Source organism: Sander lucioperca, chromosome 16, assembly GCF_008315115.2.
Source record: "Sander lucioperca isolate FBNREF2018 chromosome 16, SLUC_FBN_1.2, whole genome shotgun sequence".
NCBI lineage: Eukaryota > Metazoa > Chordata > Actinopteri > Perciformes > Percidae > Sander > Sander lucioperca.
The window spans coordinates 8,035,848-8,048,101 of NC_050188.1; the positions used below are offsets into that span (position 1 = coordinate 8,035,848).

The 12,254-nt window shown below is 40.9% G+C and overlaps 1 protein-coding gene across 3 annotated transcripts in view; it reads left to right on the plus strand.

Annotated features, from left to right (window-relative positions):
- The window catches only part of gabbr1b (gamma-aminobutyric acid (GABA) B receptor, 1b), a 275,139-nt gene that overhangs the window by 71,390 nt on the left and 191,495 nt on the right, over positions 1 to 12,254 (plus strand). For all 3 annotated transcript variants that reach the window (XM_035992923.1, XM_031278814.2, XM_031278815.2), the window contains exons 5-6: positions 10,024 to 10,209; positions 10,529 to 10,546. In XM_035992923.1, coding sequence (XP_035848816.1) covers positions 10,024 to 10,209; positions 10,529 to 10,546 — 204 coding nt within the window. The remainder of the gene's footprint in view (positions 1 to 10,023; positions 10,210 to 10,528; positions 10,547 to 12,254) is intronic.

The window sequence follows — 12,254 nt, forward strand, 5'->3', positions numbered from 1 at the left end:
CATTCTTTGTCTGGCCCCTCCCCTGAGACCACTTTGCCTTGGGAGACCCTACCAGGAGCACAAAGCTCCAGACAACACAGCCCTCAGGTTCATAGGGACACACAAACCTCTCCACCACGATAAGGTGATGGTTCCAGGAGAGGAATTCACAAGACCTGTTTCAATTTAACCTGTGACTTAAGACAGGAGGTGCAGTTTTGAGCTGGAGTTTTGCGCAAAACTTTGATGTGGTCACGCATCTTACAGATAAGGGAACGGGTCTGCGGTCTCAGAGGGTAAGGGGATTTATTTTACTTTTTATGTTTTTGTCACACCTTTCTCAGAGCTAATAGTTCACCCTTTGCTACAGATTTGTTGGCAAAATCCGGTAGGGTACTCAAGACACGTATGCGTGTAAATTTTGAAGATGGGTGAGCTCTCAATCCTTTCAGTCAACATCAGGGGGCTAAACGGGCTAATCAAACGAGCTAAATTCCTTGACTATTTAAGAAGGCAAAACATAGACCTGGCGCTTATACAGGAGTCACATTTACGTAAAAGAGATGTAAATTGTCTACAAAATAAATACTTTAAGGTTGTTGCCCCATCTAGTGACGACACCAAAACCAAGGGCTTCATCGTGTTGCTGTTGCGGAAATGCGCACTCACCGTAGACAAAAGCAGTAAAGACGGATCAGGCAGGATATCTTATATATGTACCACGATAAGGAGTAGGAAAATAGCCTTTGTTTCGGTATATGCTACATATGATGAAAATGTTTTCCCACGCCTAACCAATGAATTAGTCTCTCTCAACGAATATTCAATAATCATAGGGGGAGACATGAATGCAGTACTTGATTTAAATCAGGATAGATCGGGTCAATCACACGAAAGCCCAAAAACGCATATCGGACATGTTTAAAGCAGTTGTGGAATCCCACTATCTTACAGATATATGGAGGATGCACAACCCTACTAGCAAGGATTACACCTTCTTTTCCACACGCCACCTCACCCACTCCCACATTGATTATATGTTGTGCTCCAGTGAGCTTAAGACAATGTTCCACACGATAGCAATATAACCAGCAATTCTGTCTGATCACAATGCGCTGATAACCACATTCTGTTGTGATATGTTAGGAGAAAGATCTAGGAGATGGCAATTTAATAATTCCCTTCTCCAGAACACAGCTTTTGATACAGAATTTAGAACCAAACTGGCTGAATTTGTATCAATTAATACTGACTCAGTTTCGGACCCTGCATATACATGGGAAGCAACTAAAGGATTTATTAGAGATTTTACATCCTCCTTCGCGGTCAATTTGAAGAGGAAAAGAGAGGCTAGGATAGCGGACTGGAACAACGCTGTAAATCGTTTTTTTTCGCAGTCTCTTAAGACTTGTTTTTCTAAATCTACACAAACTCTTCTAGTCACAAGTCGAACAGAGCTGAATGATCTGCTAAGGAGAGCTGAGTTCATAATGCACAGAGTGAGGCAAAATTACTATTTTAACGGCTGTTAACCAAGCAAATTGCTTACTCTGAAATTAAAACAAAGCAAATCCGGAGCTACTATCAACAGCATCCGCACAGACCGAGGTATCTCAACAAATTCTAAGGATATCAGTGCCACTTTTCAATCCTTTTACTCAAAAGTCCTCCTGCAACCCAGATTCGACACGGTGCCAGAAGTTCCTAAAAGAACTAAACTGGGTCAGCGATAACCTTAGAGGAACTTAAATCAGCGTTAAAAAAGGGAAAACACCAGGGTTGGATGGCATTCCATCAGAACTTCTTCTACAGTATTTTGACATATTAGGACCTACCATTTTACAAGCTTTAACTTCAGCCATAGAGAAGGGTACTTTTCACCAACAAACCAACACTGCGCTGATTTCCATTATGCCAAAGAAAGGTTAAGATCCTACGGATTGCTCAAATTACAGGCCCATCAGCCTCATCGGGACTGATATTAAGCTTTATTCCAAAGTCAGAGTTAGAGTGCTTTATTGAGAAGCTAGTCCACCCCGACCAATCAGGTTTTATACCCAAGCGTCATGCTGCAGACAATGTATGCAGACTATTTCATGTAATAGAAGAAGCCAAAAACCTTCCAACAACAGCAGCAGTTTTATCAGTGGACACGGAAAAGTTTTTCGACGGCCTAGAGTGGAACTACTTGTGGCAAGTAATGGAGAGGCTTGGTTTGAGGGCCAAATTCATTGACATGGTGCGTACTTTATATGCAAATCCCACGGCCATAGTCTCAACCAATGGATTACACTCTCAGCCATTTCCCATTAAGCGGGGCTCGCGACAGGGATGTCCGCTCTCCCCCATGCTATTTGCAATCTCTCTTGAACCATTAGCCCAAGCCATAAGGCAAAATAAAATCTGTAATATCCAGATTAAATCCAGTAGCAGCTCAATATCATTATTTGCAGACAATATTTTGTTGTACATTGCTGATCTTGAGGACTCTATTCCGAAAATTCTTAAGATTTTCAACGAATTTGGCTCAATCTCCGGCTATAACATTAACTGGAATAAATCTAACCTTCTTTTATTGAACAACAGGCATGTGGCATCAACCATTAGTGTTACAATACCAACCCAAAGCAAAATTACATATTTGGGCATCACCATACAGCGAGTTGTCCAGGACAACTATGAAACTATATTAAGTAATGTTCAAAGGGATCTGGCCAATTGGTCTGCGCTGCCGGCATCACTACGCTCCAGGACTGCTGTTGTTAAAATGAACATAGTTCCTTGTGTGAATTTCTTAAGTACAATGATTCCCTTACCTCCACTGATACATTTCTGGAAGAAACTTGATACCTTAATTCGGCGATATATTTGGACTAATAAACAATCTAGGCTAAAATACTCTACCCTGCAACGTACCTCAAACATGGGAGGCTTGGCCCTCCCCAACCTTAAAGTGTATCACAGAGCCTTTCAGTTACGGGTCCTCAGAGTGTGGATTGACCCCTCATCTACAGTCCCATGGAAAGAAATAGAGCAAAACCTCACTGGAAGTCTAAGACTGCAAGACCTTGCATTTGCAGGTGTGTGTCCAAAAAAAGTGTATGCTAGCCTATGGCCCTATTATCACCAACACATTGACTAACTTTAAACAGGTGGAGGAGCAACTATGCTACACCAACAAGTGGCATCTGGACACCCCAATTTGGCACAATACACACTTAATGTCTGGTAATAAACCCTTTGCTTGTAAGCAGTGGAGTGACCGAGGCATTTATACTTTAAACCAGCTATTCAATGAGAAAGGTATGTTGAGTTTTGAAGACCTAAGAGCTAGTTGTGAGGTCCCCAGGACATTCTTCTTCTTGTATCTGCGCTTAAGAGCAGTCCTAAAATGTTATGGAGTGCCATGGGGAAACACCCAGTTATTAAATGGTTTGTTGATTTTCCTGTGAGAGGATTAGCGTCCAAGATCTATGCTAAACTGATGCAAGTATCCATAGGAGAACTCCCAATAGCAAGGAAATGGGAGCGAGAGCTGAGCCCTGAGGAGAACGCAATTAATTGGGAGACAGTTTGGGATGACACTTTCCAGTGTTCCAAGAACCCAAATCACCAGCAGATCCACTTCAACATATGTCATAGGACATACTGGACTCATCAGAAGAGATACGTCTCGTAAGTCATTCCTACTCCCTATTGCATGTTCTGTCAACCTGAACAAACTGGAACTTTCCTGCACGTGGTCTGGGAGTGTGAACAGGTGCATGAGTTCTGGAATAAAACAACATCAATAATATCTGATGTGATAGGATGTCGAATCCCTACTGACTCGATTGTTTTGTTACTTAATGATGACTCTAAATTACACCTGCTTGGGAAACAGAAGAAAGTTTGGCTAGCTGGCTCAACCGCAACCAAGAAAATTATAGCTCAACGCTGGCTCCCCCCCCCCCACTCGCTTTGTATAAAACAGTAGCTGGCATATTTTCTAGACATAGTTATGCTTGAGCTCTCTACAGCAATGATTAACAAAGCCAAATCATTGACTATAGATCTAGGGAAAAACGCAGCAGCACAAGTTTCAGTCCTAATGACCTCAGCATCACAAGAATTAGAGGAGAGTGACTAGGCAAGGTGTGATTTCTGTTTTTGTTTTTGCTTACTTGTTTATTTTTGTTTTCCTCGAGACCGGAGAGGGTGGGGGGTGGGAGATGGTTTTTGTTATTGTTCAGTTGTGTTTGTCTGTTCTGTATGTTCAGAAATAAAAAATACAAAAAAAAATTGATTAGTATAAGTGTCTTACTACATTATGGAAAGATGGAGAAGTTGCTATTATCATGCTATGCTTTTGTGTGTAACAGTTTAGCATTTAAACCATAGTTCCCTCCAGGCTCGCCACAAGGCTCACGGACCTGGGATTAAACACCTGAACGTGCATGTGGATCCTTAACTTCAAGACAGGCAGACTCCAGGTGGTGAGGGTGGGGGCGAACACAAATCTTCCACCCTCATCCTTAACACCAGAGCACCCCAGGCAGTGTTCTGAGTCCCCTGCTATACTCCCGCTGTACACCCACGACTGGGTAGTCACTTTCAACTCCAACACCATCATCAGGTTTGCTGAAAACACAGCTGTGGTGGGCCTGATCACAGACAATGAAAAGCTCTACCTGAAAAAAGTAGAGGACCTGACTTGCTGTTGTCAGGACAGCAACCTACTGATGAATGTCAGCAAGACTAAAGAGATGATAGTGGACTTTGGGAAGAAGCAGGGAAGGAATTACGCTCCCTTAATGTCAACGGTTCCTCAGTGGAGAGGGTGGACAGCTTCAAGTCCCTTGGTGTCCACATCAGCGAGGGTCTGACCTGGGCACTGCATACTGACTCAGAGGGGAGAAAGGCAAGGCAGAGACTTTCAACTCAGACGCCCTCAATTACTGATGAATTTCTCCTCCTGCATCATCGAGAGCATCCTGACGGGGAACATGCCCTACCCTGCCTAAAGGATATTTACACCAGGCGCTGCAAGAAAAAGGCTAGGAGAATCATTAAAGATCCAAACCACCTAGGTAACAGCCTTTTGTCCCTGTTGGGGTCAGGAGGAAGGTATCGGATACAACAGGCAGCACTGAGAGGCTCAGGAGGAGCTGCTACGCTCAGGATCCCCCTCCCCCTCCCCATATACATTTATGTATTATTATTAATGCATAAGTTAATAATAAAAATGTGTAATAATCGTTTGATTGATATATAGAAATGGACAAAACGTTATTCTAAATCAAGTTTCCTGTTCTTTTAAATTGCAAAGTGAAAGAAAATTTGGATAATCTTATATGAAAATGTGTAACTTAATTTCTTAAAATATACTATATAGTTAGGTGGTTACCTTGTACACACTATACAATTTACACTTTAGATTGATCTGTTCAGATCTGTACAAGATGTACTAAAATGCTCTTTCATTGTGACTTTAAATAAGACAAAGGTTACCTATTCCAATGATATCAGGCACACCCCAGAGTGTCAAAGTATATGGGAGCTGTACCACTTTTAATTTGGGTATGACGTTTAGACCAAAAAGCATGGATTTCAAGCGTTTCTTCAGCCACTTCTGTCTACAACAGTCGAGAACCCTTTTGCAATTATGTAAGCACATAATGGAATCTGTAAACTGCTGCCCCGTTTAAAAAAACAATGCAACTGATCTCAGCTGGTATTCTGTCTGGAATGGACATTTCTAAGTGACCCCAAACCTTTGACCGGTAGTGTAGATGAAAACATGACAATGACAGAAGGAAGACTTGGCCTGAAGTGACACTGGATGGAATCCATAATTATAGTAGTTATGTCAGTATACTTACCCATTCAAAATATACCATTTACTAGGAAGAACTGCAAAGGTAAAGTGTAACATTTTGGAAAATCTGTTCAAATGAATCAGTCTCATGTCTGTGTGTTAAGTACAGAGCTGGAGTCAGGGCGAGGTTAGCCTAGCTTAGCAAAAAGACTGGAAGCAGGGGAAAATAGGGCTCTGTCCAAAGTTTAATGACAATTAGTGGTTTGTGGTAATGCTAGAACTATTTCTTTAGTAAAAAGTAAAAAACTATCCATTGCTAGCGTTAGACTCACTTCTCTAATCCTATCAGTTCCAAATATTGAGCTCTTCTTCTTCTGTGTGAATACGTTACTGCGGAAGTAAGGTTGAAAGTTCAATGTGTGCTACACCCTTTGGCCGAATACGATCACCTGTGTTTTTTAGCTTAAAAATAATTGGTTTGTTTTATTAATGTATTTATTCATTTTTCAAATACAAATTATACTATTTACACATTAACGATTTTTTATTTATTTATAAATCAACCATGGCAATCCTAGGGGTAGCTACAGCACACCCTAGCCCCTCCTTGGCGCCGCCTATGATAAGAAATAAAATATCAGTGTCCAGTTATATCTCTTAACAAGATGGAATGGCTGTCATTAGGCTAACCACTTTAATCCTATGGAAAACAGGCTACCTAGCATGACCAGCTAGTGCACTCGCAGACTTGTGGTGGTATGAACTATCCTAAAGGTAGCTTACTACTAAAATGTTCAAGCTAAGTCTGTAGAATCATTTTGCATAACTAACATTACAGACAAAACACCTTAGCAATGTGTGTTTTAATCAAAGTTGATAGCATTAGCAACTTATATATGCAATGCTACAATTAGCTGCAAGTCATTAAGTGTTGATCCAAGGCCACCACAGCCTCACATTCATCCTGGACTGTTGTTTATTGTAGTCCAGGACAATCACAGCCACAGTTATTCTGTGCTGTCATTAAGTGTTGATCCAGGACCACCACAGTCTTGTATTGTGAGTAAAGTCTGTGGAGGTAAAACCATGTACTCTTTTCTTTCAGAAATGGAGGATATTATTAAAAAAGTGGTCATCAATGAAGAAAAAAGAAAATGTGGATCCAAGAAAACCAAACATGATGTTTTTGTTATGCCACGTCATCCCCCTCCCACACACCCCATTATCATTACTTATCATAATTCCTTTTGAGTACATGACAATAAACTACTTGAACTTGATTAGACAGTCTTCTTGTGTGTGTTCATTTGCCCATACATGAAAATGTATGAAATGATAAAAAATACTCAGAATGTTTAATAAATGTTTTTATTTAGAAACTAAAACTGTAATTGGTCCAATTTCCCAATTAGGTGGGAAAGAACATGCCCCAGTGCAAGTGGTCCAAATGAATGGGTTTCCAAACTAAAAGCGGAGTCCGCATCATAAACTTTGTTGTTCTTCAACATCTTCAACATAGTTTGTCTGTGGAAAAAACACAGCAAAACAATAAATTGTTATAAGACCTATGTTATGGTATGGTATATGGTTTAAAACTAGTGCTGTCAATCGATTAAAAAATTAATCTAAATTAATCACATGCATCCATTTTTGCTATGAACATATTTTAAAAACAATTTTGGCAGATGAGTGAATCAAAGAAGAGCCAAACCAACATTATAGACTTTAAAGTTCAACGTCTCTCTCTTTTATTATAATTTTCCCTTTGGCGCAGGCATCAGCGTAGTGCCTAGTGTCAGATTGTGTGGTGGTCCTGGATCAAAAAATGTCTACAGACTCAGACAGGCTTAGCTTGAACATTTTAGTAGTAAGCTACCTTTAGGCTAGTGCATACCACCACAAGTCTGCTAGCGCACTAGCTGGTCATGCTAGGTAGCCTGTTTTCCATAGGATTAAAGTGTTAAAGTTAGCCTAATGACATTCCATCTTCTTAAGAGATATAACTGGACACTGATATTTTATTTCTTATCAATATCACACTTGGTAGCTCAACTCTTTCCAATTTAATAACTGCTAGCACACTAGCTGGTCATGCTAGTTATCGTTATTAGCTTGTTTAGCCTACACGTTAGCTGGTCATGCTAGTTATCGTTATTAGCTTGTTTAGCCGTTAGCTGGTCATGCTAGTTATCGTCATTAGCTTGTTTAGTCTACACGTTAAGTCTATAATGTTTTTGAAGACGTTCAAGAGGCATTAGTACTTAAAACTCTTGGAAGTAGGCTAAATCGTACCTGATAGTGAAGCATCCACTTATCTGCGATGGCTTGTTTTCTTTTTTTTTTTTTTTTTTTTACCTTCACGTCGCACTATTAATGACATCACAATCAAAACGTGCCACTGATTGGTTGGTTGTAATGTTAATCCAGGGCAAACAACTTCGTCATTGATCCTGGCCTGTTAATTACTTGGTGATATTAATCGTGCATATGGGTTAACAGTTGGACTACTTGTTATGAATCCTGCTTTGTGATACACTGTTCTTACTCTATTCTAATATTTCTGTACCTGTTTTTAGCCTGTGGTGGGGTTGGTAACTCCTTTAGTTTATCCTCTAAAGCTAAACTAACATCATGACCTGCTGTTATGCTATGCTACCATTCCCTTACTCCCTTTGTCAATTGCACTCTTTTAAAGTAGTAAAGTATTAAAGCCACTATTTGTAATGTTTGCAGTGGCCGTATAAAAATACGTGACTGAACTGCTATAACTATCACATAGGGGTTTCACGATTTCAATTTAAAAAAATCGATAAATGAGCTTTCGATTTCCACTATCAAAATCAAAAGCAGGATCGGCGATTTCTCGGATACACAGATACAGATACACATTTGTTAGATGCACTACCAGCCAGTGGCTGGTAGTGCATCCAACAAATGTGTTAGTCCCCCACTTGACCTTTCTTTCTCCTTCACCTGTTCAGCTCCTTGGTACACCACCGAACTTCGCTCCATGATGGCCTCTGGTCGTCGACTGGAGAGACTTTATAAAAGAACTGGCCTCACAGTCCACCTGGAGGCCTACAAAGACGATGTGAGCTCTTACAAAGAAGCTCTTATCAAAAAACAAGACACACCACCCTCATTGGCAACCAGCAAAACCACTTCACAATGCTGTTTTCAACTATAAACCGCCTCCTCCATCCCATTGACACCCACCAACCTCCAGGTGACCCTGACTGTTGTACCAAGTTTGCGGATTTCTTCCAGGCCAAAGTGGTTCTTATCCATCAGCAACTCCTGGTATCAGGCCCCTCCCCTTCTAACACCAATCTGCCATGGGACATTGCTCCCTCCCTTGCTCATCTGCCTCAACTCTCCTAGTGACCAAGTTGGTCACCAAAGCTAAGGCTTCCACCTGCTCCCTGGATCCAATGCATACAGCCCACCCTGAAACCTGCGGTCCTCAGACACTGGCCTGCTCTCCATTCCCCACACCAGACTCTGTACCTTTGGAGACAGAGCCTTCAGTGTTGCAGCCTGTCCCTCTGGAACACCCTCCCTGCAGATATACGCAATGCTACATCTCTGGACATGTTTAAAAAACACCAAAACACAACAAACAAACACCACCTGTTCACCACAGCCTACAACCTCCCCTAGCTCTGTTTCCCCCGTAATTCGGTCTTTGGGTTTCGTGAAAATAAATAAATAAATAAATAAAAGTTATTATTATTATTATTATTATTAAAGACACAGGGTAACGTTAGCTTAGCATTGGCTTGCAGCTTGACTTTTCCAGACTCCATGGCCACTGCCGGAGTAGGAGATGACAGAAAAACAACAGAAAATCCTCCTGCTTCCCTGAAGTCACCGTGTGGCAACATTTTGCCTTCCCCGTAAGTGAGTTATGGAAACAAACCGCGAAGGTAGAGCATGTAGGCTCTGACAGGACTCCATATCACATTCATGTACACCTTGTTAAAATCATGGTGCATTCCATTGCACATTGTTAATTTTGAAAAACTCAAAATGTTGTTGTAAAGTACCCTACTGCCATTTAGTGGCTCTTATTGTGGCATTGCCGTCACAAAAGAAAATATCAAAATCAAATCTAATTGTGTATTTGGAGAATTGTGACACCCCTACTATCACACTATAACAAAGTACATCACACTATGACAAAGTATGAGATTTCTCTTCAGAACATGAAAAAAATAAAGCTTTCTCTCTGTTCCTTTCTGTTTTAGTGTTATTGTGTCCTCGGGTATGGACATCATTGGAAAATGGCCGGGTGTCTTCTTGGCCCCTGGGGCCCCCAGTGGAGGGGACAGTGCTACATTACAGCTGTCTGCCTTCCTTCATCCTCATGGGTCGAAACTCAACACAGTGCAATAAGATGGGCAAGTGGGACACGCCCAAACCTGTGTGTCACTGTAAGTCACTTTCATTTAAATTAGCTGATTTCACATGCTGACACAGTTCTAACAGTAGAAGCCGCCCTGTACATTTACACTCATGTTTAGATAGCTCATCAGTACACTAAGGCTAATATAAAGAGCAGAAGGAGCCAGTGTGAAATGATGAACAGGACAGTGTATGACTGGCTCTAGTGTATTTTTGCAGTGTACACATCTTGGAACAAATGAAATATGTTTGTGGCCTATTTCAGTTGGACTCATAGGAATTCTCAAACTTTTAAAGCTGAGCTGTAAAACCCAAATCTGTTTTGTCTCCTCTTTTCTGTTCCCAAAGATGACCGCCACTACAAAGGTAAGAACATGTTCTCTCTTCCCACTCTTCTTTCTCCATTTCATTACTTTTCACTGGTGATGTTACATGCTGTGCCGAGACTTGTGTCGAGCAATCCAGGAAGTTTTCTCTGAAGCAATTGTCGAGGTTGTGTGGTTTAAGACCAATGATGTCATTGATGACGTCCGCAGCCATAACACAGTTAAGAAATTATTTTTCCTGAATAATAGTCTTTGCATCACTTTCCTAGTTCCTAGTTACACAAGTAAATTCAGTGCCTTCTGCCACTGTAACTTTTAGAACACTAATAGTGCCCTTCCTGCCATTATTATGAAACAATTATTTACTAAAGGATTTATTACACACATTTGATGCATTACTCACAATACAGATACAGTTATGTTATGCTATCATAAGCCTACTTATAAGAAAATCAGTCCCTCCAGGATTTCGAGGCTTTATTTTTTGGGATTGTTGTGGCCCAAAATGCCTGATTTTGGGGCAGCTTTTGTAAAAAATTGCGATGCACGTTGCAATGTCGTTTGTATTTTTGTTACGATGAAGTTTGATGTTTGTTTTCTTGATAAGATGCTACATGGTTTAGATCACCCCCAATTTATTCTAACAGCTCATGGTGAAATAAGACAACAAGATAATTGAGGGGAGACTGTTATATGAAACATTTCTCGACAAAATGTGCTCAAACTGCTTTACAGTTACAGTTACAAAAGAAATTGGGTTGGCCCATGACTTTCAACCCAACGAGGAGAGAGGCGGGGCAAGGTGGAGGGTGGGGGTGTGGCCTTGACCAACTGCCATGCTTCGCTCGTTTGCAAGCCATGATGTCTCTCCCTTTCTCATAGGCGGGCCAAATTCTCTGGGCGGGCAAAGCAGAGAAAGGGGAGGTAACCTTTCCCCTTATGATGTCATATAGGGAAGATTCCAGATTGGCCCATCTGAGCTTTAATTTTCTCAAAGGCAGAGCAGGATACCCAGGGCTTGGTTTACACCTTTCACCATTTCTAGCCACTGGGGGACCATAGACAGGCTAGGGAAACTCATATTCATGTTAAAAAAAAAAAAACTCATTAAGTGAAATTTTCACGCCATGGGACCTTTAAAGTAATGTATTTAAATTGAAAGCATCTTTCATGTCTGCACCACATTTTTTCTACAGTAGAGAAGCTGTATCAATTTGCTATTATTGGCATTTTTAGGACATTAACCGCTGCTTTAATCAACATTTATTCACAAGATCTTATCATGGTTTATATTTCTTTCTTTTAATGTTATTAAGTCGGTCTTATTACCAGGCAAGCTGTATTGCTTTTGTGGTTTATTGATATTTCTACATTAATCAAGATTTATTTACGAGATGTTATCACGGGTTTCATATTTTTATTTTAATGTTATTATCTCTGTCTTATGACCGGTGAAATATTACAGTATGCTGTAAAACAGAACAACACAAAGTCATTCATAGACTATACCCCACAATGCAATGTGGTCATTCATATCGGACAACGATCAGGCAGCTCTTTAACGCCAATATTGCTTTAATGTACATATTTGCCAGTTCACCTCCTGGGCACTTCCAAGGTGCTCTTGAGCAAGGCTCCGAACCCCCCCCCCAACTGCTCGGGGTGCCTGTACAGCAGTTGCAGCCCTTCACTCTCTCCATTTGTGCATGTATAGGACCTGAGCATGTGTGTGTATTCCAGGCCTGTTT